The 24,965-nt window shown below is 27.5% G+C and overlaps 9 protein-coding genes, 1 long non-coding RNA gene and 1 other non-coding gene across 18 annotated transcripts; 5 read left to right on the top strand and 6 right to left on the bottom strand.

Moving 5' to 3' along the window:
• Positions 1-236: 236 nt before the first annotated feature.
• On the top strand, positions 237-10,039 carry LOC100649912 (very long-chain-fatty-acid--CoA ligase bubblegum). 2 transcript variants are annotated; one of them, XM_003392954.4, is made up of 13 exons: positions 237-390; positions 5,110-5,177; positions 5,315-5,366; positions 6,403-6,601; positions 6,675-6,809; positions 6,892-7,087; positions 7,164-7,265; positions 7,339-7,485; positions 8,164-8,636; positions 9,028-9,242; positions 9,318-9,469; positions 9,539-9,664; positions 9,754-10,039. In XM_003392954.4, the coding sequence occupies exons 2-13, from the start codon at positions 5,115-5,117 to the stop codon at positions 9,946-9,948; spliced, it is 2,055 nt and encodes a 684-aa protein (XP_003393002.1). In that variant the 5' UTR covers positions 237-390; positions 5,110-5,114; the 3' UTR covers positions 9,949-10,039. The 2 variants fall into 2 exon arrangements, with proteins under 2 accessions (XP_003393002.1, XP_048261460.1); XM_048405503.1 differs by lacking the exon at positions 237-390 and adding an exon at positions 3,865-3,994.
• Positions 1,185-2,802, bottom strand: LOC125385057. The gene is made up of 2 exons (XR_007224000.1): positions 2,333-2,802; positions 1,185-2,248 (listed from the first exon to the last, which is right to left on the bottom strand). It is a non-coding gene; the product is annotated as an uncharacterized LOC125385057 (long non-coding RNA).
• A 1,066-nt stretch (positions 10,040-11,105) lies between the features above and the next one.
• Positions 11,106-13,097, bottom strand: LOC100651065 (alpha-endosulfine). Its single transcript, XM_003392963.4, has 3 exons — positions 12,493-13,097; positions 12,140-12,256; positions 11,106-11,974 (listed from the first exon to the last, which is right to left on the bottom strand). Exons 1-3 carry the CDS (start codon positions 12,532-12,534, stop codon positions 11,804-11,806), a joined length of 330 nt encoding a protein of 109 aa, XP_003393011.1. The 5' UTR covers positions 12,535-13,097; the 3' UTR covers positions 11,106-11,803.
• On the top strand, positions 13,056-14,048 carry LOC100651549 (the record flags this gene model as incomplete). Its single annotated transcript, XR_007224053.1, has 2 exons — positions 13,056-13,078; positions 13,191-14,048. It is a non-coding gene; the product is annotated as an uncharacterized LOC100651549 (transcript).
• On the bottom strand, positions 13,938-16,027 carry LOC100650389 (proline-rich protein PRCC). Of its 2 annotated transcripts, XM_048405526.1 has the most exons (4): positions 15,642-16,027; positions 15,145-15,568; positions 15,019-15,075; positions 13,938-14,951 (listed from the first exon to the last, which is right to left on the bottom strand). In XM_048405526.1, the coding sequence occupies exons 2-4, from the start codon at positions 15,553-15,555 to the stop codon at positions 14,037-14,039; spliced, it is 1,383 nt and encodes a 460-aa protein (XP_048261483.1). In that variant the 5' UTR covers positions 15,556-15,568; positions 15,642-16,027; the 3' UTR covers positions 13,938-14,036. The 2 variants fall into 2 exon arrangements, with proteins under 2 accessions (XP_048261483.1, XP_012176353.3); XM_012320963.3 differs by having other exon boundaries at positions 15,145-16,027.
• A 415-nt stretch (positions 16,028-16,442) lies between these two features.
• On the top strand, positions 16,443-16,950 carry LOC100651668 (39S ribosomal protein L34, mitochondrial). Its single transcript, XM_003392967.4, has 2 exons — positions 16,443-16,603; positions 16,684-16,950. Exons 1-2 carry the CDS (start codon positions 16,563-16,565, stop codon positions 16,883-16,885), a joined length of 243 nt encoding a protein of 80 aa, XP_003393015.1. The 5' UTR covers positions 16,443-16,562; the 3' UTR covers positions 16,886-16,950.
• Positions 16,852-18,464, bottom strand: LOC100650512 (mitochondrial RNA pseudouridine synthase rpusd4). Its single transcript, XM_003392958.4, has 4 exons — positions 18,069-18,464; positions 17,831-18,008; positions 17,566-17,755; positions 16,852-17,509 (listed from the first exon to the last, which is right to left on the bottom strand). Exons 1-4 carry the CDS (start codon positions 18,244-18,246, stop codon positions 17,012-17,014), a joined length of 1,044 nt encoding a protein of 347 aa, XP_003393006.1. The 5' UTR covers positions 18,247-18,464; the 3' UTR covers positions 16,852-17,011.
• A 135-nt stretch (positions 18,465-18,599) lies between these two features.
• LOC100650140 (26S proteasome regulatory subunit 10B) lies at positions 18,600-20,549 on the top strand. Its single transcript, XM_012321067.3, has 7 exons — positions 18,600-18,760; positions 18,925-19,004; positions 19,076-19,115; positions 19,201-19,337; positions 19,409-19,781; positions 19,861-20,124; positions 20,202-20,549. The coding sequence occupies exons 1-7, from the start codon at positions 18,664-18,666 to the stop codon at positions 20,390-20,392; spliced, it is 1,182 nt and encodes a 393-aa protein (XP_012176457.1). The 5' UTR covers positions 18,600-18,663; the 3' UTR covers positions 20,393-20,549.
• On the bottom strand, positions 20,372-22,030 carry LOC100651430 (tRNA (guanine-N(7)-)-methyltransferase non-catalytic subunit wdr4). Its single transcript, XM_012321060.2, has one exon. It carries the CDS (start codon positions 21,783-21,785, stop codon positions 20,622-20,624), a length of 1,164 nt encoding a protein of 387 aa, XP_012176450.2. The 5' UTR covers positions 21,786-22,030; the 3' UTR covers positions 20,372-20,621.
• LOC100650630 (alkaline ceramidase) lies at positions 21,627-24,182 on the top strand. 4 transcript variants are annotated; one of them, XM_012321047.3, is made up of 5 exons: positions 21,627-21,685; positions 22,721-22,833; positions 22,932-23,088; positions 23,161-23,398; positions 23,477-24,182. In XM_012321047.3, exons 2-5 carry the CDS (start codon positions 22,741-22,743, stop codon positions 23,796-23,798), a joined length of 810 nt encoding a protein of 269 aa, XP_012176437.1. In that variant the 5' UTR covers positions 21,627-21,685; positions 22,721-22,740; the 3' UTR covers positions 23,799-24,182. The 4 variants fall into 4 exon arrangements, with proteins under 4 accessions (XP_012176437.1, XP_003393008.2, XP_012176429.1 ...); XM_003392960.4 differs by lacking the exon at positions 21,627-21,685 and adding an exon at positions 21,979-22,081; XM_012321039.3 differs by lacking the exon at positions 21,627-21,685 and adding an exon at positions 22,215-22,559 and having other exon boundaries at positions 22,669-22,833.
• LOC100651186 (6-pyruvoyl tetrahydrobiopterin synthase) lies at positions 24,075-24,961 on the bottom strand. Of its 3 annotated transcripts, XM_048405622.1 has the most exons (4): positions 24,708-24,847; positions 24,566-24,645; positions 24,473-24,511; positions 24,075-24,243 (listed from the first exon to the last, which is right to left on the bottom strand). In XM_048405622.1, exons 1-4 carry the CDS (start codon positions 24,779-24,781, stop codon positions 24,194-24,196), a joined length of 243 nt encoding a protein of 80 aa, XP_048261579.1. In that variant the 5' UTR covers positions 24,782-24,847; the 3' UTR covers positions 24,075-24,193. The 3 variants fall into 3 exon arrangements, with proteins under 3 accessions (XP_048261579.1, XP_012176413.2, XP_012176406.2); XM_012321023.2 differs by having other exon boundaries at positions 24,075-24,511; positions 24,708-24,961; XM_012321016.2 differs by having other exon boundaries at positions 24,075-24,511; positions 24,566-24,657; positions 24,708-24,848.
• Positions 24,962-24,965: the final 4 nt, after the last annotated feature.

Below are 24,965 nucleotides of genomic sequence, written 5' to 3' on the forward strand. Positions count from 1 at the left end.
AATGTTATCTTATTTTTCCATTGAAAATGAATTTGTATCTTTGCAAAAAGAAAGATTTATCCAATTATTCGTTATTTAGAACACGTTTAAACGTTTCATTCAAACATGTACAAAGTGCAAGTAATTATGATTTCATTTCTATATAAAGTTCAAATTCCTACCACATGGTAAAAAGAAGATTTTATGTAATTGTCGGTTTCGAACGTAAAATTTTCATGATACAGATCGTAAGTTGACTGTGGATTAGCGCGGCAAACTCGGAGTTTCATCAGTATCGTAAGAACTTTCGTACCGTGCGGAGTTATCTAGCGAAGTCTCAAGATATACAAATATATTTTGTATATTCGTCAACTTATAAAATTGTCACTCAGAAGGAAACCAGGAATCAAGGTAACCACATTTGCCGGCGCGATTTATAGAGAAGTTTATTATTCAACCGCAATATTATACTCGAACCAGAACTTAAATCTTCATTTTTATTTTGTAATCTTACGAAGTTTAATGTAAAAATTATTATAAACATTTATATCTCAATATGTGTGAATTTGAGTAATTAATTGAATTTACTATGTAATGTGTGATAAATAATCAATCAATTTAACGGTCATATTTTATTGAATAAGAGAAATAGGCATTCTACAGTATAACAAATTCATAAACGATATGTATATGAATGTGACGTTTATTAACTTCGATACACTATATACATATATGTATGTAAATTTTTATATAGCGTGATCAGCAATTCCGGATTGTCATTTTCCAGTGATTCGTTATGTTTAATCGTTTTATAATTCTTTTTTAGTCGTTTTAATATTACAAGAGGTATCAGGAAGAGGTAAAAAAGTATGCTTTATCGATTCAAAAAGAAACGTATCCTTTTGCAATAAATCGTTGATTGATTAATTTAATGGGATCGTATTTAATTGAGGAATCGACCAATCACGAATCTCAATGTCAATAGAAAAAGTTTAATGACTGCGTTTATTAAATATTGTCATTTACCCTAAATCGTATACGTTATAGAATAAATAATAAAACGATGAAACATAAACATCACTGAACATAGTGAAACGTTATACTATATATATGTGTTTATATTCCTTATTTAAATGACTATCTTTACGATTCTTTTGTAATATTTTTTATAATAACGTATAATTACTCGTTAAAATAAAAATTGCTAATTTGTTGATAAAATACTAGTAAAAGTTTATTATCATTACATTGAATGAATAGTAACAATTACTCTTAATAACCCTTTTCTATTTCTCTCGTAATATCATAAAATAAATTATTCGAGCTCATAGACCCACTTTCTTATTTTCGAATGAATCGGATTGTACTAACGATTAACGGTAATGTTCCCAGCGGAACACAAGGAAATAGAGTTGGGATAGGAGGAAACTTTTATTACAAAGATATCAATAAGGTTAACATCATTTTTTTTACGTTTAGTCATTTATAAATTTCAATAATAGTTTTATACAACCTCATAAGAGCTTACTGGCAATATTTACGCAAATTGATGTTTAATAACGATGAGACTGTGGTAATCTTAAATATACACAGTGCTCTCAATTTAATCATTAAAAAGATTACAGTTTTCTGAAATGAATAAGCTACTAAACGAAGAACGGTATCACTGTGTTGAATTGGCAGTCTCAGTCCAAATGTCCCAGTCCCAAACCCAATGCATATCCCATTAATAATTTTTTTTTGGTCTATTATAAAGCACAAATTGAAAGCAAAACGTATTTTAAGGTTAAGAACTTATTAAAGTGATCTATTAATTCTTTTTGCGCCGACCGAAAGAATTATACCTAAATGAAGAATACCGAACCAATTTGATGTAATTTGGTAAGGTTTGAGAAAAAAATCATAAAAATAGTAAGAATGATATTTACAAAATTCAAAACGGAACATATTATGAAATAAAGGAAAAATAAACCAATGCCAATTGTATTTCAATATTTGTTGAAAATTATACTGATAATACTTATCCGAAATCAATAGGAAAAATGGAAAAATCAGTTTTCTTTTATAAACAGTATTTGCAAATAAGAATAATCAGTGTTTGGTCATAGTTTGATGTAGAACACGTAGTATAAAGCATAAATACTGCATTCTCAATTATTCGTAACAAAATTTCTAATATCAAAATACAAAACTAAATGATAATCCCACGATGCACAGTAAGCGCCAGGAGGATTACTTGCTCGAAAACAAGTGAGCTGGTATTACATCACTGAAATAAAATTCTAATATTATTATAAACATCTATAGTTATCCGGCTATTGAAAGTATGTAATATGTACTTATTATTACTCACACAGATAATTTATAATCTTGCACAGATTACAAATTGTGCGTGATCTTCGTACAGGCTCACCAAAAATTTTATTCTCGTTCTACCGATGAAAGATTATTTTGTAAACATAACATAAGAAGATACTCCATTTTAAACAGTATTATCTACAACTTATGACTACGGCTTCAGGCAAATCTCCCGTGTCGAATTTTTATCTTACGGCATTAGCATATACACAGTCTCGGTATCAATCATCGCGGAATATAACAGAATGTTAAACCTATAAGTAATTTTTTCAATTTGTAGAACATCTTACACTGGGCTTCTGTAGAAAAATCCAACCATTTATAACGTTTTATAAACTTATTTTGAAATGAGGTTCTCTCGCAATGCGAATAGTAAGGCGTCATCGCATATACAACGATATATCGCTGTTGACACTTTTCGCAACTGTTGCTAACAACGATATGACGTTGATCGGCACCAAAGGGGTTAAGATCACAGTCCAAAAATATGGGGGTCACTACCTGTATCTGTAATCGATAATCGTATCAAAAATATATTAATGTTTGTAAAGATATCGTGTGTCGTTAATACACTATTATGGTACACTATTATCGGACAGATCGTGTGCTTGACACCTATAATTAATGAACTTTTAATTACAACGAATAATTATAATGATTAATATGACGATTATTATGCGTACTTTTTTGTTTGAAGGATGTTTTATATAAACTTAGAATCAGACTGCAAGTAAAAACAGATTGTAAAATTTTTTGTTCTAAACTTTGAGTCAGAAATAAATGATATAGGTAAAAAGAATTCTTTAGATTCATAATTTAATTAATTATATATTTCGAAAGAACAACATACAGTAAATATCATGTCGGTTTTGGGATATTTTTTTAAGTTTCATACGTACTAAAAAATTATATTCCGAATAAAATTGTTCATTTCCGAAGTTAATTAAATATTAAAGTTGCAATTTGACTTTAATTACATATTAACAGGGAAATGTCATTTGTTGTTACATAATCTAAAATTATCAATGTCATGTCGTTTCTATTTTTCATCTAATAACAGGGATTTCTTCTCGTTTCTTACGTAGTAGTATTCGGGAAATAAAATTAAAATATTGATATTGATACGTGATGCATGAATATTTCGTTTTTCAATCTTCTTTTTTACTACATCTTGCTTTGCTACGAGACACGGAATTATGTAATATGTTATAAAGTCCAATTACTTTTTTTCATTCTTCGTTACCTTATTTTTTATTTTCATTAGTTTCTAGATACGTATTTGACGTAACGGTCAATGTCTTCTATAAAAAAGGCAAAAGGATTTAAAAACGATGATAAATCATTAAATTGCTGAATCCTTCGACATTTTTTAAATTATTTCCTCCTCAATTGTACTTCTTTCGCGTACGAATATATTAAGAAATAACGTCGTTAATATATAATCTTGTGCTGAAGCCTTTTTGGAACAGTAAAAATTATTTTGTTGTTTAAAAAATCGGGATTGAGATATAAAAATTCGAGAACAAGATTAAATGTACCGCCGAAAGGCAGTACGATATTCTGTTATTGATTTTCGCTAGTCGAACAATACCTTTGTAGTTTCAGCAGACCAGTGAACTTCAAATTTCATCTAAAATGGTTATTCTACTTTTTAAAGGTATTTGTTAGAGTTTTACTAATTACAGATGAACTATTGGACATAGAATATACACAAATTATATGAATATTCCAACCAATTTGATAAATTATCACTAAAGTTATAATCATTTGATGAGAAATTACAATGTCATGATATTGCAGCACGATTTAAATTCAACCTACATATACATATATGTAACAAATAAATTTTTCCGATGTTAAAAATAATTTATCTCATACTGTACGCGATACGAGTAACTGTTGCTGTTGTATTTATCAAGTGTACTTTGTTCACATCATCTCATGTCTAGAGTATACAGGACAGAAGAAATTTAAAAGAAGTAGGTAGAAATATCACATTTAGTCCAGTTAGAACATCGTTATTCTGATGATCTTTAAAAATGTATTTTAAAGGCCTATGAGAAATTTCGCATTATTGTACAAATAAGTAAACTATAATTAAACAATTCATAATAATGAAAATTGCATACAAAAATATCGCGTTCACGAAAATTTTCTTTTCTTTTGTTTGTATTCGCACGATTTTAATTACGCAAATTAAACTTCCTTCCGCGTCTACCTTGCTTCTTCTTCAATATTACATTGATATTACATAAATTATTTATACTTGTTAAATTTAAACTATAAAAAATTTGGCTATACATAATATAATATACATTTTTCATTTAAGTTGACGATTTTTAGTGCTTTGAGATCGTGAGGTCAAAGATTATGACACATCTATAGATTACTCCATACTTTTTGCTACAAAGTTTAGTGTAGTACACTTCGTATAATTTTGAAATAATTTTGCGTGATGTTGAAAAATACATTACGTTCATATCGCATTTCAATAATTTTAATATGTTTGGATAGTTTTGATTTCCGACAATAACAAACTCGTGAAATGTACCTAGTGTTACAATTCATAATAATACGTAATGTATAGTAATGTATGTATATATGTATAGTAACGAGATTGAATCATTCAAATCGTTCGATCGTGTATAATTATTATCTTCGATTTAAATTAATCATCGCATTTGAAAAAATTACACTGCATTCATTCATACAATACATACTATAAAACAAATACATATACGCTATTATAACACATATAATATGTCATTTTAGATAACATGAATACGGTACAGCCGCTCCAGACAAATGAAACGATAAAAGAATTTACGATGAACAACAAGGTACGACAGTAAGAAAATGATCAAATAGCAAACTGAACATTTTTAATTTAATTTTTCATTTTTAATACCATTTTTACACAGTGAAATAAAAAAAAGAATATGATATATTGATATGAATGGTATTTTCAATATTACAGGATATAGCCAATGAAGATTCCTATTATCCGAGTAACGAAACTGGCCTAGATGGTGAGTATCTATGTGATTCCTGTATTAAAAAGTTTTAAATATACGAATATAATATATACAGGGTGTCCTAGCTGAAGGAAATTACTTAATTATTGTCTGTGTCTTTGTTTTTAATGTCATGAAAAATGTTTATAGATATAAATGATTTCTAACGAGGAACATCATGGAAGAGGAAGCTTTTGATTTGTTCGTTTGTTTTTTTTGTTTTTTCAAGATTACCATTATTTTTTTATCTAACAAGCAACGAGAAAAGCATTTGAAAATTGAATAATTGATAATTGAATCACGATCTCCAGATAATCTTGAACACTAGGAGGTTGATGAAATTGTAAAACTATTTGGATGGTAAATTTATGATTCATGTTATTACATTTTGAAATGGATATTCGGTGACAATTATTAATTTATGCTTATCGACGGATATAATGAAAATCTTTTCTCTAGATAACTGAATAGCAATCATTAATGTATCGATAAAACTTTCAATTTAACCAGTTATTCGAAGCATGAGAGAGTTGAACAGATTTACATTTATAATAAGGCAAAATGACGCGTAAGAGAAGTTATGTGATTGTACGTATAAAGAACGAGTTTCTGATCGCAACAATTCATCGCGTTTATCGTATGTGGAAATAATTAAAAATTTTGAACAAATCAATAACGTTAAAAATAAAAAAACTATCACTCGGAATATTTAATTTATTTCAAATTTTAAATCGTAATTTCTAACGTTATCTCAAGCACATCTGAAGATCATGATTCAAGCATATTCATATGTAATTTATCGTTTGCTACAAGATATAATAGAAAAAGATATACGTTTTGTACATAAAAAAATTACAATGAGCGAACAACAATTTTTCTTTCATGATATTCTGCTTTGAAAATTATTTAATTAATCATCAAATTAAGTCGTACTACAGACGTTTTTTTATGGTATTAAAAACAAGGGACATATTTAAGTGGGCTTCTTCAGCTGGTACACCCTCTATGTTATCATTATTTATTATTTATGTAATTTATTCTATTTTTATAGGACCTGATCAAATTTTGCCCGCTGACAGTTTCACGACTACAAAAATAGACGGACATGTACGAATACAATTAAATAACGAAGATTTTAAACCCATATCAGTTCCTGGATTATTGTCAAATACAGTTAGAAAATATCCTAATCATATCGCCCTAGCAGCAACACCTGATGAAACTGGTCACAGAAAAACATATACTTTTATGTAAGTAATCTATAGAAAAAGTATTAAAATGTGTTTCACATGAATTATTCATTTCGTCACCTTATATGTCTAGCGAGTATGAAAATCAAATAAAAACCGTGGCCAAGGCTTTTCTAAAATTGGGTTTAGAACGATTCCATGGGGTTTGCATTCTAGGATTCAATAGCCCGGAATGGTTGTTCTCAAATCTCGGCGCTATATACGCAGGGTAAATATCTATATCTACGTTTCTGAGGAAGATCTATAATATTTAATTTCAATATTTCATACATAATTTGCAATTCATTTAGAGGGATTGCTGTCGGAATATATGCAACCAATACTCCAGATGCATGTCAACATTGCCTTCAAATTAGCCAGGCGAACATAGTAGTAGTCGAAGATTCAAAACAATTGGAAAAAATATTACAAATAAGACACAATCTTCCTCATTTAAAAGCAATTATTCAATACACCGGCACACCGAACGAAAAGGACGTTTTAAGTGTAAATCATCTTATTTGTAATCTATGATATCGAATTCATTATTATGAAGTGAATAATAATAATAATTTCTTTACAGTGGAATGATTTAATAAAAATCGGAGAAGCAGAATCTGATGACAAATTAAATGAAATTTTGAAAAGAATTGCAACGAATGAATGCTGTACTTTGGTTTTCACGGTACAAAGAATCAATTTTTTATGAGAATACTTTTACGAAGTGCCATAAAAACAAATATGTTTTTTATTTACAGTCAGGTACAGTTGGATATCCGAAGGCTGTAATGTTAAGTCATGACAATCTTATATATAATGTTCGATCTATGAATAGAGTTTTTAAATTTAAAACCGCTTGTGAACATATAATCTCTTATTTACCTTTATCTCACGTTGCAGCACAGGTAAATTATCTAAATTTTTTGTTTGAAATTTTTAAAATTATATATTATATTATACAGGCAATTCCGCATAACGTCAAGAGTTAAATGATGATTCTACGTGCAAAAATAAGACGAAAATGTAAAATGAAATTTTTTATACAAGACTCCCTTTTAGAGAAAATCGAGATTGAGCATTTATCAAGTGTATTTGAACATGGCTAATTTTGGATTAGACAAGAGTAAATGATCGACAGGAAGTTATTCTACACGTGAAAATGAGTTGAAGAAGAGCAATAAAATTTTTCACAAGATCTTTTGTTTTCAAGAAAAATAAATTTAAAAAATTTATCATACGCGTATGCTAGGCCAATTCTTAACTAAACATGTTTAAACTCTATCTTCTTTAAAACGAAAATTTTAACGGAAAAATTTTATTCTACATATATTTGACTCATGTTTGCATATAGAATAATTTCCTGCTGATTGATTACTTATACTTAATCAATAATGAGCTATGTTCAAGAATGGTTGACAAATTTTCAAATTTGATTTTCCCAAAAACAAAGCCTAGGACAAAAAAATTCTATATCTTCGTATTTCATATATTGTTGCATATGGAATTACCGCTTAATTGGTTGACTAAATTCTATGGAACAGTCTGTATATGTTATAACTATATAATTTTTTTGATAATTCTAGGCAATCGATATATATTACTCCATATATATAGTTGCTACGTTACATTTCGCGGACAGGAATGCTCTTAAAGGCAGTTTAATTAATACTTTACTTGAGGTACGACCTACCATATTTGTAGGTGTACCAAGGGTATGGGAGAAAATATACTCTAAACTGCAAAGTGAAGTTAATACTGGATTTATTAAAACATGTATTGTTTCTTGGGCAACATCTCAAGGATATCATTACAATGTAAATAAAATGAATGGTAACGATCACAAACATTGGGGCTATATCTTTGCCAAATGGCTAATTTTTAACAAAATAAAAACAGCACTTGGTTTGGATAGATGTCATCGTTGCATTACTGCAGCTGCCCCCTTAAGTATACAAATCAAAGAATATTTTTTAAGTTTAGACATTCCTATACTTGAAGCGTATGGGATGTCTGAATGTAGCGGTGGACATATTTTAACTGCACCTGATCAATTCAAGTAAATATCCAATTACTTTTGTACACGATATTCTATTTAAATTGATTGCCGTGAATATTTTAGAAACTGAAAATATTGATGCTGAAAAATATTTCAAATAAAAGTTAGATGAGTCTGGGTGACATTCTTTAAGTTAATTTCTTTTTAATTTAGGTTGTTTGCGTATATAGCAAATTTTTTAAATTTAGGAAACAAGGTTGACCTTCTTCTACGTATCTATCTACAAAAGACTAACATTGAATTATATATCCTCTGAAACTATTCATTCATGTCTGAAATATTTTTAATCATCTTTTGGACACATTCACAATGACTGATTTAAAAAAATGTATATCCAATTAAATTTCGATAATTTACTACATTGATTTTTTCTAATCTATTTGATATTTAGATTAGGTTCTATTGGTCGAACTGTTCCTGGACTTAAGACAAAATTAGATAATCCAGACAGCAATGGTGAAGGAGAAGTTTGTATGTATGGAAGACACATATTTATGGGATATCTAAATGAACCTGAAAAAACAGGAGAAGCATTAGATGGAGAGAGATGGTTACACAGCGGTGATGTAGGGAAAATTGATTCAAATGGATTTTTACATATTACAGGTAAACTTATTTTAAAGTACAAATCCTTTTTAATTTCTCAATGTTAGTCTTAATATATTTTTGTACCGAATGTAGGAAGAATAAAAGAAATAATTATTACTGCTGGTGGAGAAAATATACCACCAGTTCATATAGAAGAGCTAGTATTAGCTGAATTGCCTGCATTAAGCAATGCTTTATTAATTGGAGACAAACGAAAATATCTTACCATATTAGTTACTTTAAAGGTAAGATAAGATTTCTAAGTATTATAACATTTACATTACTGTTATTTATATAATTTGCATATATTTTAGACTACAGTCAATACTGAAACCAGTGAACCAACAGATGACTTCACTGAAGAAACTTTAAAATGGTTACAATCTATTGGAAGTACATCAAAAACAATTTCTGATGTTTTAAAAACACATGATCCTCTTGTAAGTTTGTACATACCAAAAGCTTTAGTAAATTGTGAATAAATTTTGATATTTATTGAACATTATCTATAAACTTTACATTTTCTTAGGTATATGAAGAAATTGATAAAGCAATTAAAAGAGCCAATACGAAATCTATAAGTAATGCACAAAAAGTACAGAAATTCCAAATTTTACCAAAGGATTTCTCACTTGCCACTGGAGAATTGGGACCAACACTTAAACTTAAAAGAAATGTTGTTTATAAAAAATATGAAAATTTGATAGAAGATATGTATAAGTAAACATTTAAAAAGGTCCCATTTATCACTTAAGAGAAGGAGAAACGAAAAAACATTTCTAAAATAAATACAGAAGTTACAGATGTTAAAAATATGCCTACATAAAGTGCTTTAATATTTAAATTAATTATAAAATTACACAATTTAGAAAATTTTAATGTAATATTCTCACTACTAATTTACATGTTACTTGAATTAATCTTAATTACTAAATATTTTAAACAAAATTTAATTTTAGAACTTCCATAAGATACTTATTCTCTTATAACAACTATAAAGAAAGTAGACACAAATTATTTTTTTGAAATTTGAATATAAGATGCATGTATTTAGAAATATTCAGTATATATATATTATAGTATAATTAAGATAAACTTTTATATAAAACATTTTGACAGAAAGCTTTTGATATAAAACATTTTGTAATTTATTAAAACTAAATTATTGCTTATCGATATATTTGTTTTTGTGACAATAAAATTTACTCTAATTGTTCTTTGATATTCCATTAAAAAAATGGATAGATAAAAGTGACTAAAAATAAAATAAGTGCCTATTTCACATTACTGTAAACAATAATTTTTAGATCAAATTATATTCATATCTTTAAATACATATGAGTATAATGGTATGTGGGTATTGAATATATCTAAAATAAGTTTAATACTGTTACATTAAATATCTATATATATAAAATATAAAGATATAAAAAAAACATAAATTTTATTTGGCATTATGTATGTATTAAAAGATTTTTAAAATTATATAATTGATACTTTTGTTCAATTTATTATATTTAGCTGAAACATTAATGAATAAAAAGAATACAAATTTTTTCCAATGTGCTTATTAATATATGTATCATAAAAATATTTCTTAATATATACCTAAAAGCTATAATTAACTGATGATGCAATAATAAAATTATCTTATATAAGTGCACTTTTTAAAAATTTTACTATATTAATTAGTTTTAAATATAGAAAAATGTATTACTAAATATATATTTTATTATTTATACAACAAAATAAAATTATTTGGATTTCTATATGCTTTGACATAAATGTGAAAAATAATTAATGTTAGTCAATGTGTAAAAACCTATTATTTAAATCATTTTTTTTACCAAAATAATGGATAGGTAACTAAATAAATATTAGAAAGTTTAAATTACAATATATTACTAATGTAGTTTACAATAACCAAAACAACTATTATATTTAAGTTTCTTTTATGCTACATACAGATTCTTATGATAACTTGACATCTTATAAGAATATAGTCTATTAAGCACATCACAGCAACTTTGGAAATGCAGGTTTGTATAATGTTTCATTCTGAAACTCTATTGCATATACAAGTGATTACATTTACAATATCATCTTTTATCATCAATCTCATATTTTGGATTAGTTTCATTGCTTATTTTAATAACAAATTTTGAAACTCTACATTTATGTATTTGAATCAGAAGATACAATGAGAATTATTTTAGCCTTCAAAATCAACTTACAAACAACATAAAAATTGCTAAGTATTAACACCTTTAGTACATGAAAAAACAGAATTATAATATTTGACACATGATACATTGTTACAAATTGTTACAATTTTTATTCTTTTAAGTGCCCTATATCTTCAAATATAACTTTTAAGAAAAGCTTTCATAGCACACATGTATTGTATTAAAAAGCAATGTATTGATAATGAATAAGCATTCAAAAAATATTATGAAAACTAATCTTTTAAGATAATATCATCTACAAAACATAAAGATACTGAACATTTAAAATTTGGGTTGTGTATAATCGCATTATATATCACTGGAGTTACAATACTTTTAAAACATTACAAAAACTTATGATGTACTTGTTGTATTAAATTTTTGTTGGATAATAGATGTCTTTCGTTGTGGTACAGTTTCAGGTGTAGGTATAGCATCACCTGTTGGCAGAACACCAGCTGGCTTTGGCTTAGCTGTATATTTTTGTTTTGCCATTTGATAATCTCCAGAATCAAAATATTTTTGCTGAAAGTTTTTTTTACATATAACTTAGAAAATTTTCTTTATGTCAATTTGCATTATAGATGTATTTATTATAATACCACAGTTATTTAGCATTTTAATCAAAAATTTATCCATTAACTCATAGAAGCTTAAATAATTAATTTATATATATGTATGTATATATACCCCTTTAGCTAGCCTCTTCTGTAGAAATGCTGAATGTCCACTAATTGGGCGACCAGTATTTGGAAATTTTGCTCTTAATTTTGCTTCTTCTATTTTTTCAATATCATTTGAAGATAACTGAAACGAAAATTATTTTATACTTTTTGATAGTTATTGTGTATAGATATAATTGTAAAAATCAGTAAAATTACACTATTGATACAACATTAGCTTTAACAACAAGCATTATCTTCAAAATATTGTAACATTTAAATTTTCTAGAACAAACTTGAACATAATTTAAAGTAATAAATATCGCATTATAATTTAAACGCAAGACAAATAGAAAACTATTATTTATTTTAATATTATACCTCAACTGTTTCAGACAGTTCATTTGCTTGATCGTTGCTCATCGTTGGTTGCTGTTTCTAACCACTTTTCTGATGATGACGGCTTTTAGAATTACACAAGTATCGGTCAAATATTTATTTCAACACTATCGCATAAAAGCATATGGCGCAGAGACGCCGATTTTTTGTATTAAAACTCGTTCTCGTTCAACAAAATTTGTTTATTCACAATTTTTGAAATTTTATCATCGCCGAAAACAAATATCTGTCAATGAAAGTGGACTCAACACAAGCAGCAATAATATTTCGCATACAGTCATATATTTCTAGATAGCCGTTACCAGAGTTTGATCTAGGTGTAAATTTTCATAACGTACAAACGATAAAAATCAATATTTAAATAAGGATTTATAAATACACACGTTAGCTTATATAAGCGAATTGTCATAAAATGTGGTAATAGTTTGATGCAGATGTGCATTTGCGAAGCGGAAATGCGGTCGATAAAAATGGTTAACATAAATATTTCATTTCACTATATCGCTTTTCTTGAAAATGTGTGTTAAATTTGTGAATAATCGATAAATAACAAAAGTGTAACAGTGAGGTAAAAATGCGTAATATTTATGAAATTCTTTTAGAGCCTTATTAAAGTTAGATAAAAATGAAACTACTATCATATCATATAGTAATCATAAATAACTCTTTAAAAACAATAGATGGAACCCCAAAAACAATGGATGGAAACTTATTTCGCTAAAAGAACAGTCGTTACTACAACCTCTGCAAAAAGTAATGTTAGAAACAAGCAAAGAAACTGTAGCTTCCAGGAAGGAGATACTATTATTATTGAATAAATTAAACTTGGAATCACAATCTTTGCCTAACGACATCAAAGAAGGATTACAAAAAATAGCCTTGCCTTTAAAATATGAAAAGTTAGGTGATTTTGATGCTATTACTCTGAATATAGCGAGTGAAAGAAAGAAAATAAAGGAAAAAAAGAGACAGTATGAAGAAAAACAGTTGGCGTTATTATATGATGATCATTTTAGAAAATATACTATTTTTTCAAGGAAAGTTAATTGTTTGCAAAAGGCTGTAAATTCACTTGAAAGCATTATTGAGAATTCTCAGAAAGAGCAAGCGGATATTCCATGTTTCATTATTTACAAAGTTAAAGAAATATTAGCAAAGAAATATTAGCAAACTGTAGAAAAGTTAGAAACTGTCTTAGCAGATATGCAAGTATAAGATCTTTATACCAAAAAATATTAAATAAATATCATAGATATTTAGAAATGTCAGATGAATTAACAGAACTTAATCAATAATTTAGTTAATATAGAGATTTACCACAAAATTTACTACAAGCTAAACCTCTAGTTGTAATTAAAAAAAAGGAATAAGAAACTTTAAAGAGCACATTTTTGGAGAAAACAAAATGAATGATAGGTGTAACAGTGTTGTTAATCAATATCTTACTTTATAACTTTTTCACTTTTATACAATAATAAAGAAAAAATGTTGTATATATAAACATATCTAATACAAGTCTTCTATATTTAAAAACCATATTTTGATTGTGTTTGTTTTCTGGTTAACCTATTTTGTGCCCATTGATTCTTTAATTCCATTTCCATTGCCTTAGCTTGATGTGCTAAGTATGTTATTTGGTGTTTCTTTTTAGACTGAGAACTTACTCCTCCACCTTGCATAGATATTGGTCTTTGTACAGGCTCTTCTGTTAATGCTTTTACTAACCATTCCCTTTCATCAGGTTTAATATCTTCTCCATTTATTTCTATAATATTTATTTCTTCAATTTCTTTAGATTTTCGTTTCACTCCTCTTTTCCCACAGAGATACTCAATAGCCTTATCATCAAAAGCCACATTACCTTCTGAATCTACATTATATTCTTGTTCAGGCAGTGGTAATTTTGGACCTATTTCTGTTTTATTTTTTAATAATATTTCTTCTCTTGGTAAATTCATGACATTACTCACTAATGTTTTTTGAGATTTATTGATACTCATTTCTGTTACAACTATATCAGAATTACCAGTGGAACAATTAGGTAAATTGTTATCTTCTTTGGGATTATTTTTAAATTCTAGATCAAAGTTACTTAATTCTACATTAACATTCAAGGAATCTGGTAAAGTGGAAGATGAAACAGTATTAGCTGTTGTTAGAGCAAAAAAATCTGTAACAGAATTACTATCACTGCCTATGGTTGTATCATCTTCATCGTCAGAATTTGAGTCATAAGTTATACTTCTGGAACTTTTTGTTATAATAGGTTTTATGAGTTTTCTGCTATTCAAATCTTTTATACATATATCTTTGCTAGGTTGAACTGTAATTTGACTAGATTCTTTAACAACTTTATTAATAACACTAGGTACTAAATTATTGGTACTTCTGACTTCAGTTCCTTTAGGTGGTGGCAACAATACTAAAAGTTTACTACCCTTCTGAAATTATACATGAATTTTAATTTCATTCATTACAAATTATTTCTTTTACTCACATAATACTTACATTTGATGATTCAACTTTATTGGATTTGAATTCATTTTCCTTTGCAACATCTTTAAACTGCAATTAAGACAATGTATCGATTCACAAGAAATAAGAGAAGTACATAGAGATAAAATTTTATCTTACTTCAGATAAAGACGGCACTGTTATTTTAACTGGAACTCGATTCCTTTTTATTGGTCTCTCAGATTTAAATTCAGTTTCCTTTTTCGGTGGAATATCATCTTCTTCTGTAACATCCTTTGCTTCAGTAATCATACTTTTGGGTTTAGGTAACTTATCAAAGTGTATTTTTTCTAATGATGTGCTTGTCTTAGGTATTTCTATGTTAATACTATTTTCACCGTCTTTTTCTACAAATATACTGTGTTCTAAAGTAGGTAAATGTAACTTGTGATTTGTGTGTAAAACTGTAACCTCTGGAGTAACTCTATTTTCGGTTTCAGTATTACAATTACTTCTTTCATCGTCTGAACTTTCATCGCTACTTCCATATGCAACGAGACTCATTTTCACGTTAAAAGAATTATCGTTCATATAAATAAAACCACTACTTGATACAACATATAGGTTAGAATTAGAACCTCAGAAAAGTATTAATGACTGTATAATTATATACATACATATACAATGTATGAGAAGGTATGAGATAAATTTATTCAATGTATAGCCAGAGATGATCTCTGGTATAGCCTGAAAATTTCTCTATTATTTTTGTTGCTTTCAACGTTATCGATTCAGCTAAAAATAAACAATAAACTTATAACGTTATAACCACTAGCGAGATACAATTCACAATCATATAATTATATAGTGTAATCGTTTATGTGATCGTAGTCATAATCTATCCAACAAGCCGAAGCAGTAAACATAAACAAAATGTGATTGCTGCGGCTGCAACTATTGGCTGCCGACTATACTCCATCCAATGAGAGTCAGTAAAGATAAACAAAACGTGATTGTTGCAGTTGCTGCTATTGTCTACTGCTAGACTTGCGTGTTATACATTCTATAGACATATATATGATACAAATAGATGCAATCTTCTTTGTTTGTTGTGCCATCGTGTAATTTCGCGGCCACTTCTCGTCTCTGTATTCGCATATGTAAGTAAAAGTCACCTAGTGGTAGAATTTGCAACTGTTGAAAATTATATCATAAAACAGGTTCCTCTTTAGTTATATACCACGGTTATACTAAAAACATTAAAAATTATTTAAAAATTTAAATTTTTAACCCAGTTGTTAAATTGATTCCTTTGTCACTTTAACTTTACAAATAAATTATATGTTAAATTGTTTGTATTGTAACATGTTGTAAATTACAATTACATGTTACATTATGAAAAATCATAAACATGATGTATTAATTTGACACACGATCATGCAAACCGATTCGTATTTGCCTCCATAGCAAATGACCTTAGCACATATAACTTTCAGGCGCAAAGACAACGCTCTCTGGTAGGACTTGGGTGTACGAATAATACCTAATTTGTGGTTATAATAAGTTGAAGCATAAAATTATTTTAAAAATTTTACAATATGATAGGCACTTTATTCTCCAGTGCATGTCAAACATTTCCGTATGATATTATTCTGTATATTTGATCAAAATAATATATAAGTAAATAGGTGTGCTTTTCTCAGTTACACTGTTTTACAGGCGGCTTGCATCGTTGAGTCCAATAATAACAAATCCATGGAGTCTTATATTGAGTAGAACTAAAATAAGGTATCATTTTCCCCGTCCTAATGAACGTCGTCGTATTAAACGACATGGATGGGATACAAGGATGTCAACTTTAAGTGGACGGAAAATTCTTATGAGAAGAATATTGAAAGGCAAATACGTACTTAGTCATTAATTATTGTACTTTGAGTCATTATTAAATAATTATATTGTTTTCTTAAATAAATTATTAAAATATTATATATAAGGTTAAGAAATATGATTTTACAAAATAAAAAAACTTATATTTAAATCATGGTATTTATAATGCTGATTGTGATTTATAAGACATTATTGGCATTAAATATTTAAAATCAAGCTGTTTACATGTCCAATCAAAAGGTGGCATTAACGGAGCTTCAATTGTTAAAGTTTTTCCAAAAAATGATGGTAGAACTACTGATTTTAAGTGAATGTGAGCAGGAATAATTTCTTGTTGTTTAACCCTTACATTTAACAATCGCAGAAGTTTCATATCCAATTTTGGTAGTCCAGGACAACTAAGAAATGGGTCAACCCTTACATAAGTATTCCCTATTTTCTGAATCCGAGATGCATAAATATTATCTCCTAGAATTGGAGAATACAGATATGTAGCAGCAAACAGTCTAATAGCATTTTTAGCATGAGTAGATGATTTTAATTCAACTAAGGAACACAAATTAAATGTAGAGTTGGATAACACCTTGTATTCTGCTTTTAACAGTTTTATCTTGCGATACTTTTCTTCATTACGAGACCATGATGACGTAAGAATTATCTGAAATTTTTTTTATGATAATATATTTCTTTTCAAACAGTATTTGATAAACTTACCTTTCTGTGTTTAAATTGAGGATCTGAAATTGGTTTCATTCCCAAACGGATCTGACCTTCCAATTGTTTTGATATACCGACTGTAACTATCCAATAAGTGTTTGCTTGAAAGTGAGAACGAGCATATGCAAGTTCTATAGCACGATGAACATGCTCATTTGCTGCTAATAACGTAATACCACTCATATATCTAATTTCAAGAATGATTGTGAATGTAAATAAGAAACATATTATTAACAATTATTAATAAATAATTTGTACTTACATTTCAGGACACTTAACTATAGTTAAATTTAAATAATTTAATTGTTTAGCTATATAAGGTAAAGCATCATCTAATGTATAATCTACACTATTGGGTACTTTACTTTGTACATGTATTATGCTTGTATCAAGAGATTTACGTCTTATTCCGTATGGTTTATTCAATACTACTAAACCATCTATAAAATCAAAATTAAAACTTGAAACCTGAAGACATAAGTTTATGTTAAGTGTATTACCTTTATTATAAATTATATTGTTTAAAAGATCATCAGAAAATTGTGTAAATGATATCCAGGGATGAATATGTTTATAAGGATGATTTTTCAAATAATTTCTTTTCAATATTTTTATACATGATGAAGCTGTGGTATATGCATATTTGAGTGTATAAGAGTTAGTTATTAAAGTTAGCATTCTAATTGTATTGATTCGAATACAATTTTTCTGATTTCATCCAAAAATATGGTTCTTAATTTAATTTACAATATATTTAAAAATTATCAACATACAAGTTACTTAAAAAACATAGGTTAAGTCACAGCTGAGTTGGTGTAGGTAAGTAATAACTTAGTAAATAAGTTGTGTATGTATACATTGTAACATTTGCAATAAAAGAGGATTCACAATATAAAAGTAGTAAATAATTAATTTAAATTCAGTTTTAACTAGCACTATTGGATATAAAATAGATATTTCGGATAAAATATTTGTCTTATTAAATTCTGAAATTAATATTTCCAAATAACTATATACAAATAACACAGGCCTTACAGCTTACATAGTGTTCATAGAAACATTGCCTGAGACAGTTAGACAGCAAATTAAGTAAAGATGGCAACCACCGTGGATTCGGTTAGGGAAAAAGCCCTTCAAGATTATCGAAAAAAGCTTATAGAACATAAAGAAGTGGAGTCACGTTTAAAGGAAAGTAAGTTAAATCTATTAGATATATTGATTTTGCTTGTTGTACTTCTATACAAAATTTGGAATACTTAACCTTAATCTTACATACACGGATTATTATTATTAAAAGACCTATTTATATTTATGTACATGATTTAATAAACTTTTACCACAATTTTATCTTTTTAGTGAGAGAGCATCTCAAAGATTTAACAAAACAGTATGATAAATCTGAAAGTGATTTAAAAGCATTACAAAGTGTTGGTCAGGTATGTTATAAATCTTATTTTTAATGATTCTCAGTATTTTCTATTATAAATATAATGTATGTACACTTTAGATCGTCGGAGAAGTATTGAAACAACTTACAGAAGAAAAGTGTAAGTTTAAGTAAAGGGTCTGAGTAAAATAAAAAGGTGTCCTTATATATAATATATATATAAACACATAGGTTTTTATTTATAGTTATAGTAAAAGCAACAAATGGTCCACGTTATGTTGTTGGATGTAGGCGTCAACTTGATAAAAATAAATTGAAATCTGGAACAAGAGTAGCCCTTGACATGACTACTCTTACTATAATGCGTTATTTGCCCCGTGAGGTAAAATTTATTTTGCCATAAATCAATGTTACATATTTCAGTAAACTTTAAATGTTTATTTATATATTTAGGTTGACCCATTAGTTTATAATATGTCACATGAAGATCCTGGAGATGTTACATATAGTGCAATTGGTGGTCTAAGTGAACAAATACGTGAACTGAGAGAAGTTATAGAATTACCATTATTAAATCCTGAGTTATTTCAAAGAGTTGGTATTACCCCTCCAAAAGGATGTCTCTTGTATGGCCCACCAGGAACTGGAAAAACATTATTGGCTAGAGCAGTTGCTAGTCAGTTAGATGCAAATTTTTTGAAAGTTGTGTCAAGTGCTATTGTTGATAAATATATTGGTGAATCAGCAAGGTTAATTAGAGAAATGTTCAATTATGCGCGGGATCATCAACCTTGTATTATATTTATGGATGAGATTGATGCAATTGGTATAAATATTATTGTTCGTAAGAAAAAAAGGGAGGAGAGTAAAAAATAAAATGTCTTTAATTGTCTATTCTTATGCAGGTGGACGCAGATTTTCGGAAGGTACAAGTGCCGACCGAGAAATTCAAAGAACTTTAATGGAATTGTTGAATCAAATGGATGGTTTTGATTCTTTAGGTCAAGTTAAAATGATAATGGCTACAAATAGACCAGACACTTTAGATCCAGCTTTGTTACGACCGGGTAGATTAGACAGAAAAATCGAAATTCCACTACCCAATGAACAAGCACGTTTAGAAATTTTAAAAATTCATGCTGGTCCTATATCTAAGCATGGAGAAATTGGTAATTTTTATCTTTACTCCAACAAAATTTCTTTTTTCGTTTTATAGACACTCCTAATCATTTTAAATTTATTTCAGATTATGAAGCAGTAGTTAAGCTTTCAGATGGATTTAATGGTGCTGACTTAAGAAATGTTTGCACTGAAGCAGGATTATTTGCAATAAGATTAGAAAGGGAATATGTAATACAAGAAGATTTTATGAAAGCAGTAAGGAAAGTCTCAGATAATAAGAAGCTTGAATCCAAATTAGATTACAAGCCTGTTTAATTTATATACATATAATGATTACATGAAATTTCAAATTCAATTCATTTACTAAATACTGTGTGGATTAATAAACTTATCTTACTTTATTGTAATGCTATTTGTATTTTATAATGAAAATATGTATGAAATTTCTATTAAACATTTTATTTCAATCTAATGTTATTTTTATAATTATATTTTTTTCTATATAAAAATCATTTATACCTTCTATAATGTTACATACAATTGATTATGCATCAATTGAATTTGTAAGACGCGTTTTTTTCCGTTGTAAATATTCTTGGACATTATCATATTTTCTTTTATACAGGATTGAAAATAAATCTTGTTGAGTAAAATCTCTTTTTAGTGTTTTCCAATAATTATTTAAGTTATTTATTTTATAATCTGTTCCATCAGTAAGTATAAAATTGTTATTTTTAAATTCATATATTTTAAATCCAAGTTCATTTAATATCCATAGATTATTTTTGTACAGATAACATTCTATTGGTTCGCTATCTGCAATTATAGATTGCACATATACTACTTCAAAGTTTGATTTTGATGTGCTATTAATTATGTACACTAATAATAACGTATTATTATAAAAACTCATTATAGCTAAAGATGAAGTTGTATTAAGTGCCAAAAGCTTTAAATGTTTAACAGGTAAAACTTCAACAAACTCTTCTAAGTTACAATTATGAAGTTGTTCATTAAACTTTTCAATATCACTTTTAGATATTTTATTATGAAAATTAATACATAATAATTCTTTTCCAATCTTGTAGTCCCATAATATAAACATTCCATCTCCTCCACAAGATATTAAAACATTTTTGTCATGAGGTAATTCCATAATGTTTGTTACAAATTTTGTATGTCCTAAACAATAGGATACAATATTATATGAATTTGGGAACATAGACACTCTAATTTTTTCATCTCTATCTGTTGTAATAATGTACTTTCCATCTTCCGTAATTAATACGTCAAGTAACATTGATAAATGTCCTAGAAGTAGGACCCCATTGTCAGACTGCTTATTAGAAAATAGGTAAGCATCTCCTGTTTTATCAGCAACAACTATGTCGTTGTTTGGAGTAAATTGCACTTTGCTGGCAGCTCTAGGAAGTATTTTATTTAACACAAGATTCTGACTTTTTCTTTCATACAAACATAGTTGCTTACGATTTGTATGGACAAAGAAATATTTTCCATCATATGAGAACATTACGTTGGTAATCGTGTGAGGAGTTTCTTTGTTTACGTTGTTATGCACATCAACTTTTTTATCACTTTGCAATTTAGGTAAAGAAATAGTTGTTTCTGTACCATTTTCAATATTATACATTACAATTTGTTCATTATTACATATAATAATGTCTGATTCGTATATACAAAAACTCATTATTGAAAAATGTAATTTTTATGATCAAAAAATACAATAATTTTAATTAGAACACTATTTTTATGTTTATTATTATATGTTGTTCATATATTCGAAAAGAATAAACTTGTATATATTTTACTAAGTTATAAAATTTTAATAAATTAAATCCATTTTTCTATTGTATATCACATATATTAACTGTTAAAATTATCAACATTCACTGCACATGAGTAGTTCCGCGTGGATTGCATATTCAATGTGTGATATAAACTATACATATAAACTATATTGTGTCCATCGAGACGTGAGACAAGGTAGTAGATTATACAATAGTAGAATAGTATCAACTGGTACCAACTTTTACAAAAGAAATTATAGATGTATGAAAATCCAAAAATATAAATACAGAATCAAATTCCTTGAAAAAATTATTTAGTATTAAACATTTTTAACCGTGAAGATCTCTTTCGTTAGATCAATATCTTTAAAAGATTTATTTATTAATGCGTATCTTCAGTTAAGTACATGTATGTATTTCTAACCGTTGCATTCTTAAGCAGCTTAAAGCGTAAGCGTAAATATTATTCCCTTCAACTTTTGACAAACATACAAACATGTATGTGACATAATGTTGATTAATTGCGCGACAAATACATATATGTATTTGTTAATCATCTTTTATTTGCAATTTGTCTGCAAATTGCAATAGATATGTGTCATGCTTTGCATATATAATAGAAATCCTCAATGCATATAAAAGTGACACGAAATGACAATATGTGTTATTAAAAGGTATGAGAGACATAAAAAATTCATAAACATTTCTCTTTGATTTGTATATTCTTCATAAACTTTAAATGACACATTTCTGTATTATTACAATTATACATTTTTTATACAGATTATAGATTACAAATGTTACATTTATACTTTTTTATATTGATAAAAATCAGGTAAAAATATATATTTCGATATGTGGAAACCGTTTGAAGCTGGTAGTTCACCAATTGATTGGTGTGAACGCAATTATAGTATTTCTTCTAGTATTGCAGAATTTATGAATACGGTTCGTATGTACAATGATATAAACAAAATTCTTTTTCTTTTATTTTTAAAATTATATAAATTCTTAAAATATTAAACTAAAAATATTTTTATTTACAGCTAAGTAATGTAGTATTTTTGTTACTTCCACCTGTTCTAATGCATCTCTTTAGAGATTATGGTCGATTCGTAAATCCTGGAATTCATGTAATTTGGTTCTTACTGATGATAGTAGGTCTTAGTAGTGCATATTTTCATGCTACATTATCCCTTATAGGTAAGAAGTAATATATCATAGATTTATAGAACATAAATAAAAACATAAAAATTACTTGTTATTTTGTCATAGGACAATTGCTAGATGAATTAGCAATTTTATGGGTATATATGGCTGGTTTTTGTATGTTTCTTCCACGAAGGTATTTTCCAAATATTTTACATAATGATAGAAAACTTCTTGCCATATGTGCAACTTTACCAACTCTAATTGCAACTGGTTTGTCATTTATACATCCCGCAATAAATGCATTTGCTTTAATGAGTCTTGGCATACCTGCATTTGGATTTATGATCATTGAATTAAAAAGGTAAAATTCTTAATTAACGTCTATATAAGATTTTATGCTGTAATCTCTAATTATATCATCATGCATGCTTTTCTTAAGGACAAAATCAATGAGGGTTTATAGATTGGGTTTACGATGTGGTGCTGTATGGTTATTAGCAGTTGCTTGTTGGCTGAATGATCGTTTATTTTGTGATACTTGGCTGAACCTGAATTTCCCTTATTTACATGCACTTTGGCATTTATTTATTTTTATTGCAAGTTACACAGCAGCTGTACTGTTTGCATATTTCTCTGTAAAAGAGGAAAAGCCACAGCAATCACCAGTACTAAAGTATTGGCCAAAGAATGATTTTGAACTTGGTATACCATATGTAACTATTAGAAGTTATGTTAAACTTGATATAAATACAAATATATAATTATCAACATCAATATTATGAAGGCTGTTTTATATTTAAAAAATAATGATTAATGATTTAAAACGCAATATACTATTTGCTTTACTTATTTAAAGAATTTAACTTTGTACCAACGTTTTTACAAAGAAGAAATATACACATTTTATATTTATCTATCTTAATTCGAAGATAGATTTATTCATTTTTTAAATTTGTGATATTATTCTAATTATTACTTATTGTACAAATATATGTGATTAATAAATTAGTAAGGTCTGTAAAAATGCAATATTAAGATAGTGTACAAGATATTTATTCTCTTGAAGTGTGAATTAATATTGTAATATATTTGTGTAAGAAAAGAGAAATAAAGGTAACATTGAGTTAGTGTTCTTCTTTTTATAACCTTGTGTTATTTAAATTAACATATGTTTAGACCAATTTAACATTTTATTTTTGTTCTCCTCTGTAAATAACAATATTTTTGTCAGTTTCGTAGATCTTGACTTCATATAAAAGATCTGAATTGGGCATAATCCTTTTTAGTTCATTAAATATATATATAGCTACATTTTCAGTAGTGGAAACAGTATTTTTAAAATAAGGTACATCTTTATCCAAATTCTTATGATCCAGTTGATCCATTAACACTTTTTTCATAAATAATTTTAAATCTGATAGATTCATGACCATACCTGTTACAGGATCTACAGGTCCACATACAGTCACTTCCACTAAAATAAAATATAATGAGAAATTGTAAACATTAATACAACAATAACAGTTACCTGTGTAATTATGACCATGTCCCCAATAGTTATTACATTTTCCATATATATTTTTGTTTTCTTCCTCAGTTAAGTTTACACTGAAAAATATTCTTGCTTATCAAATAGAAAAATTTTATGTACAGAAATAATCGTATAATACTTGTGTAAACGGTGACAGCTGGATATTACTTCTTTTCTCGTTAAATACGCGATAGGACGTTCCATCATGTACATGTCTCACTTAAAAGTATGGAATGTGATTTCATAAAGTATTAAATGCAGGAAAAGAATTATTGTGCAAGGAACAGCATGATTATAAAAAAGATTGTTCAAGGATAATGAGAATTTTTTTGCTTACGATAGCATTTCTTATAAAACATGATTTTTTATAAATATTTTACAATACTATATCATTTAG

Source organism: Bombus terrestris, chromosome 1 (assembly GCF_910591885.1).
Source record: "Bombus terrestris chromosome 1, iyBomTerr1.2, whole genome shotgun sequence".
In the NCBI taxonomy this organism is placed as follows: Eukaryota; Metazoa; Arthropoda; class Insecta; order Hymenoptera; family Apidae; genus Bombus; species Bombus terrestris.

Coding starts and splice junctions, on each gene's coding strand:
- LOC100649912 (XM_048405503.1), top strand. CDS start 3,973: ATGGTTATTCTACTTTTTAAAG. Junction 8,637..9,027: donor ACTGCACCTGATCAATTCAA/GTAAATATCCAA, acceptor TTTGATATTTAG/ATTAGGTTCTATTGGTCGAA. Junction 9,243..9,317: donor TGGATTTTTACATATTACAG/GTAAACTTATTT, acceptor TACCGAATGTAG/GAAGAATAAAAGAAATAATT.
- LOC100651065 (XM_003392963.4), bottom strand. CDS start 12,534: ATGAGCAACGATCAAGCAAATGAACTGTCTGAAACAGTTGAG. Junction 12,257..12,492: donor AACTGTCTGAAACAGTTGAG/GTATAATATTAA, acceptor TTTTCGTTTCAG/TTATCTTCAAATGATATTGA. Junction 11,975..12,139: donor AGAAGAGGCTAGCTAAAGGG/GTATATATACAT, acceptor AAAAACTTTCAG/CAAAAATATTTTGATTCTGG.
- LOC100650389 (XM_048405526.1), bottom strand. CDS start 15,555: ATGAACGATAATTCTTTTAACGTGAAAATGAGTCTCGTTGCATATGGA. Junction 15,076..15,144: donor CAGTGCCGTCTTTATCTGAA/GTAAGATAAAAT, acceptor TCTTAATTGCAG/TTTAAAGATGTTGCAAAGGA. Junction 14,952..15,018: donor ATAAAGTTGAATCATCAAAT/GTAAGTATTATG, acceptor GTATAATTTCAG/AAGGGTAGTAAACTTTTAGT.
- LOC100651668 (XM_003392967.4), top strand. CDS start 16,563: ATGATAGGCACTTTATTCTCCAGTGCATGTCAAACATTTCC. Junction 16,604..16,683: donor AGTGCATGTCAAACATTTCC/GTATGATATTAT, acceptor ACTGTTTTACAG/GCGGCTTGCATCGTTGAGTC.
- LOC100650512 (XM_003392958.4), bottom strand. CDS start 18,246: ATGCTAACTTTAATAACTAACTCTTATACACTCAAATATGCATATACC. Junction 18,009..18,068: donor CAATATAATTTATAATAAAG/GTAATACACTTA, acceptor TTGATTTTATAG/ATGGTTTAGTAGTATTGAAT. Junction 17,510..17,565: donor CTCAATTTAAACACAGAAAG/GTAAGTTTATCA, acceptor AAAAAATTTCAG/ATAATTCTTACGTCATCATG.
- LOC100650140 (XM_012321067.3), top strand. CDS start 18,664: ATGGCAACCACCGTGGATTCGGTTAGGGAAAAAGCCCTTCAAGATTAT. Junction 19,005..19,075: donor CATTACAAAGTGTTGGTCAG/GTATGTTATAAA, acceptor TGTACACTTTAG/ATCGTCGGAGAAGTATTGAA. Junction 20,125..20,201: donor ATCTAAGCATGGAGAAATTG/GTAATTTTTATC, acceptor AATTTATTTCAG/ATTATGAAGCAGTAGTTAAG.
- LOC100651430 (XM_012321060.2), bottom strand. CDS start 21,785: ATGAGTTTTTGTATATACGAATCAGACATTATTATATGTAATAATGAA.
- LOC100650630 (XM_003392960.4), top strand. CDS start 21,994: ATGAGTAGTTCCGCGTGGATTGCATATTCAATGTGTGATATAAACTAT. Junction 22,082..22,720: donor CCATCGAGACGTGAGACAAG/GTAGTAGATTAT, acceptor GATAAAAATCAG/GTAAAAATATATATTTCGAT. Junction 23,399..23,476: donor ATGATCATTGAATTAAAAAG/GTAAAATTCTTA, acceptor GCTTTTCTTAAG/GACAAAATCAATGAGGGTTT.
- LOC100651186 (XM_012321016.2), bottom strand. CDS start 24,781: ATGTACATGATGGAACGTCCTATCGCGTATTTAACGAGAAAAGAAGTA. Junction 24,658..24,707: donor AGCTGTCACCGTTTACACAA/GTATTATACGAT, acceptor TTGATAAGCAAG/AATATTTTTCAGTGTAAACT. Junction 24,512..24,565: donor ACATGGTCATAATTACACAG/GTAACTGTTATT, acceptor ATTTTATTTTAG/TGGAAGTGACTGTATGTGGA.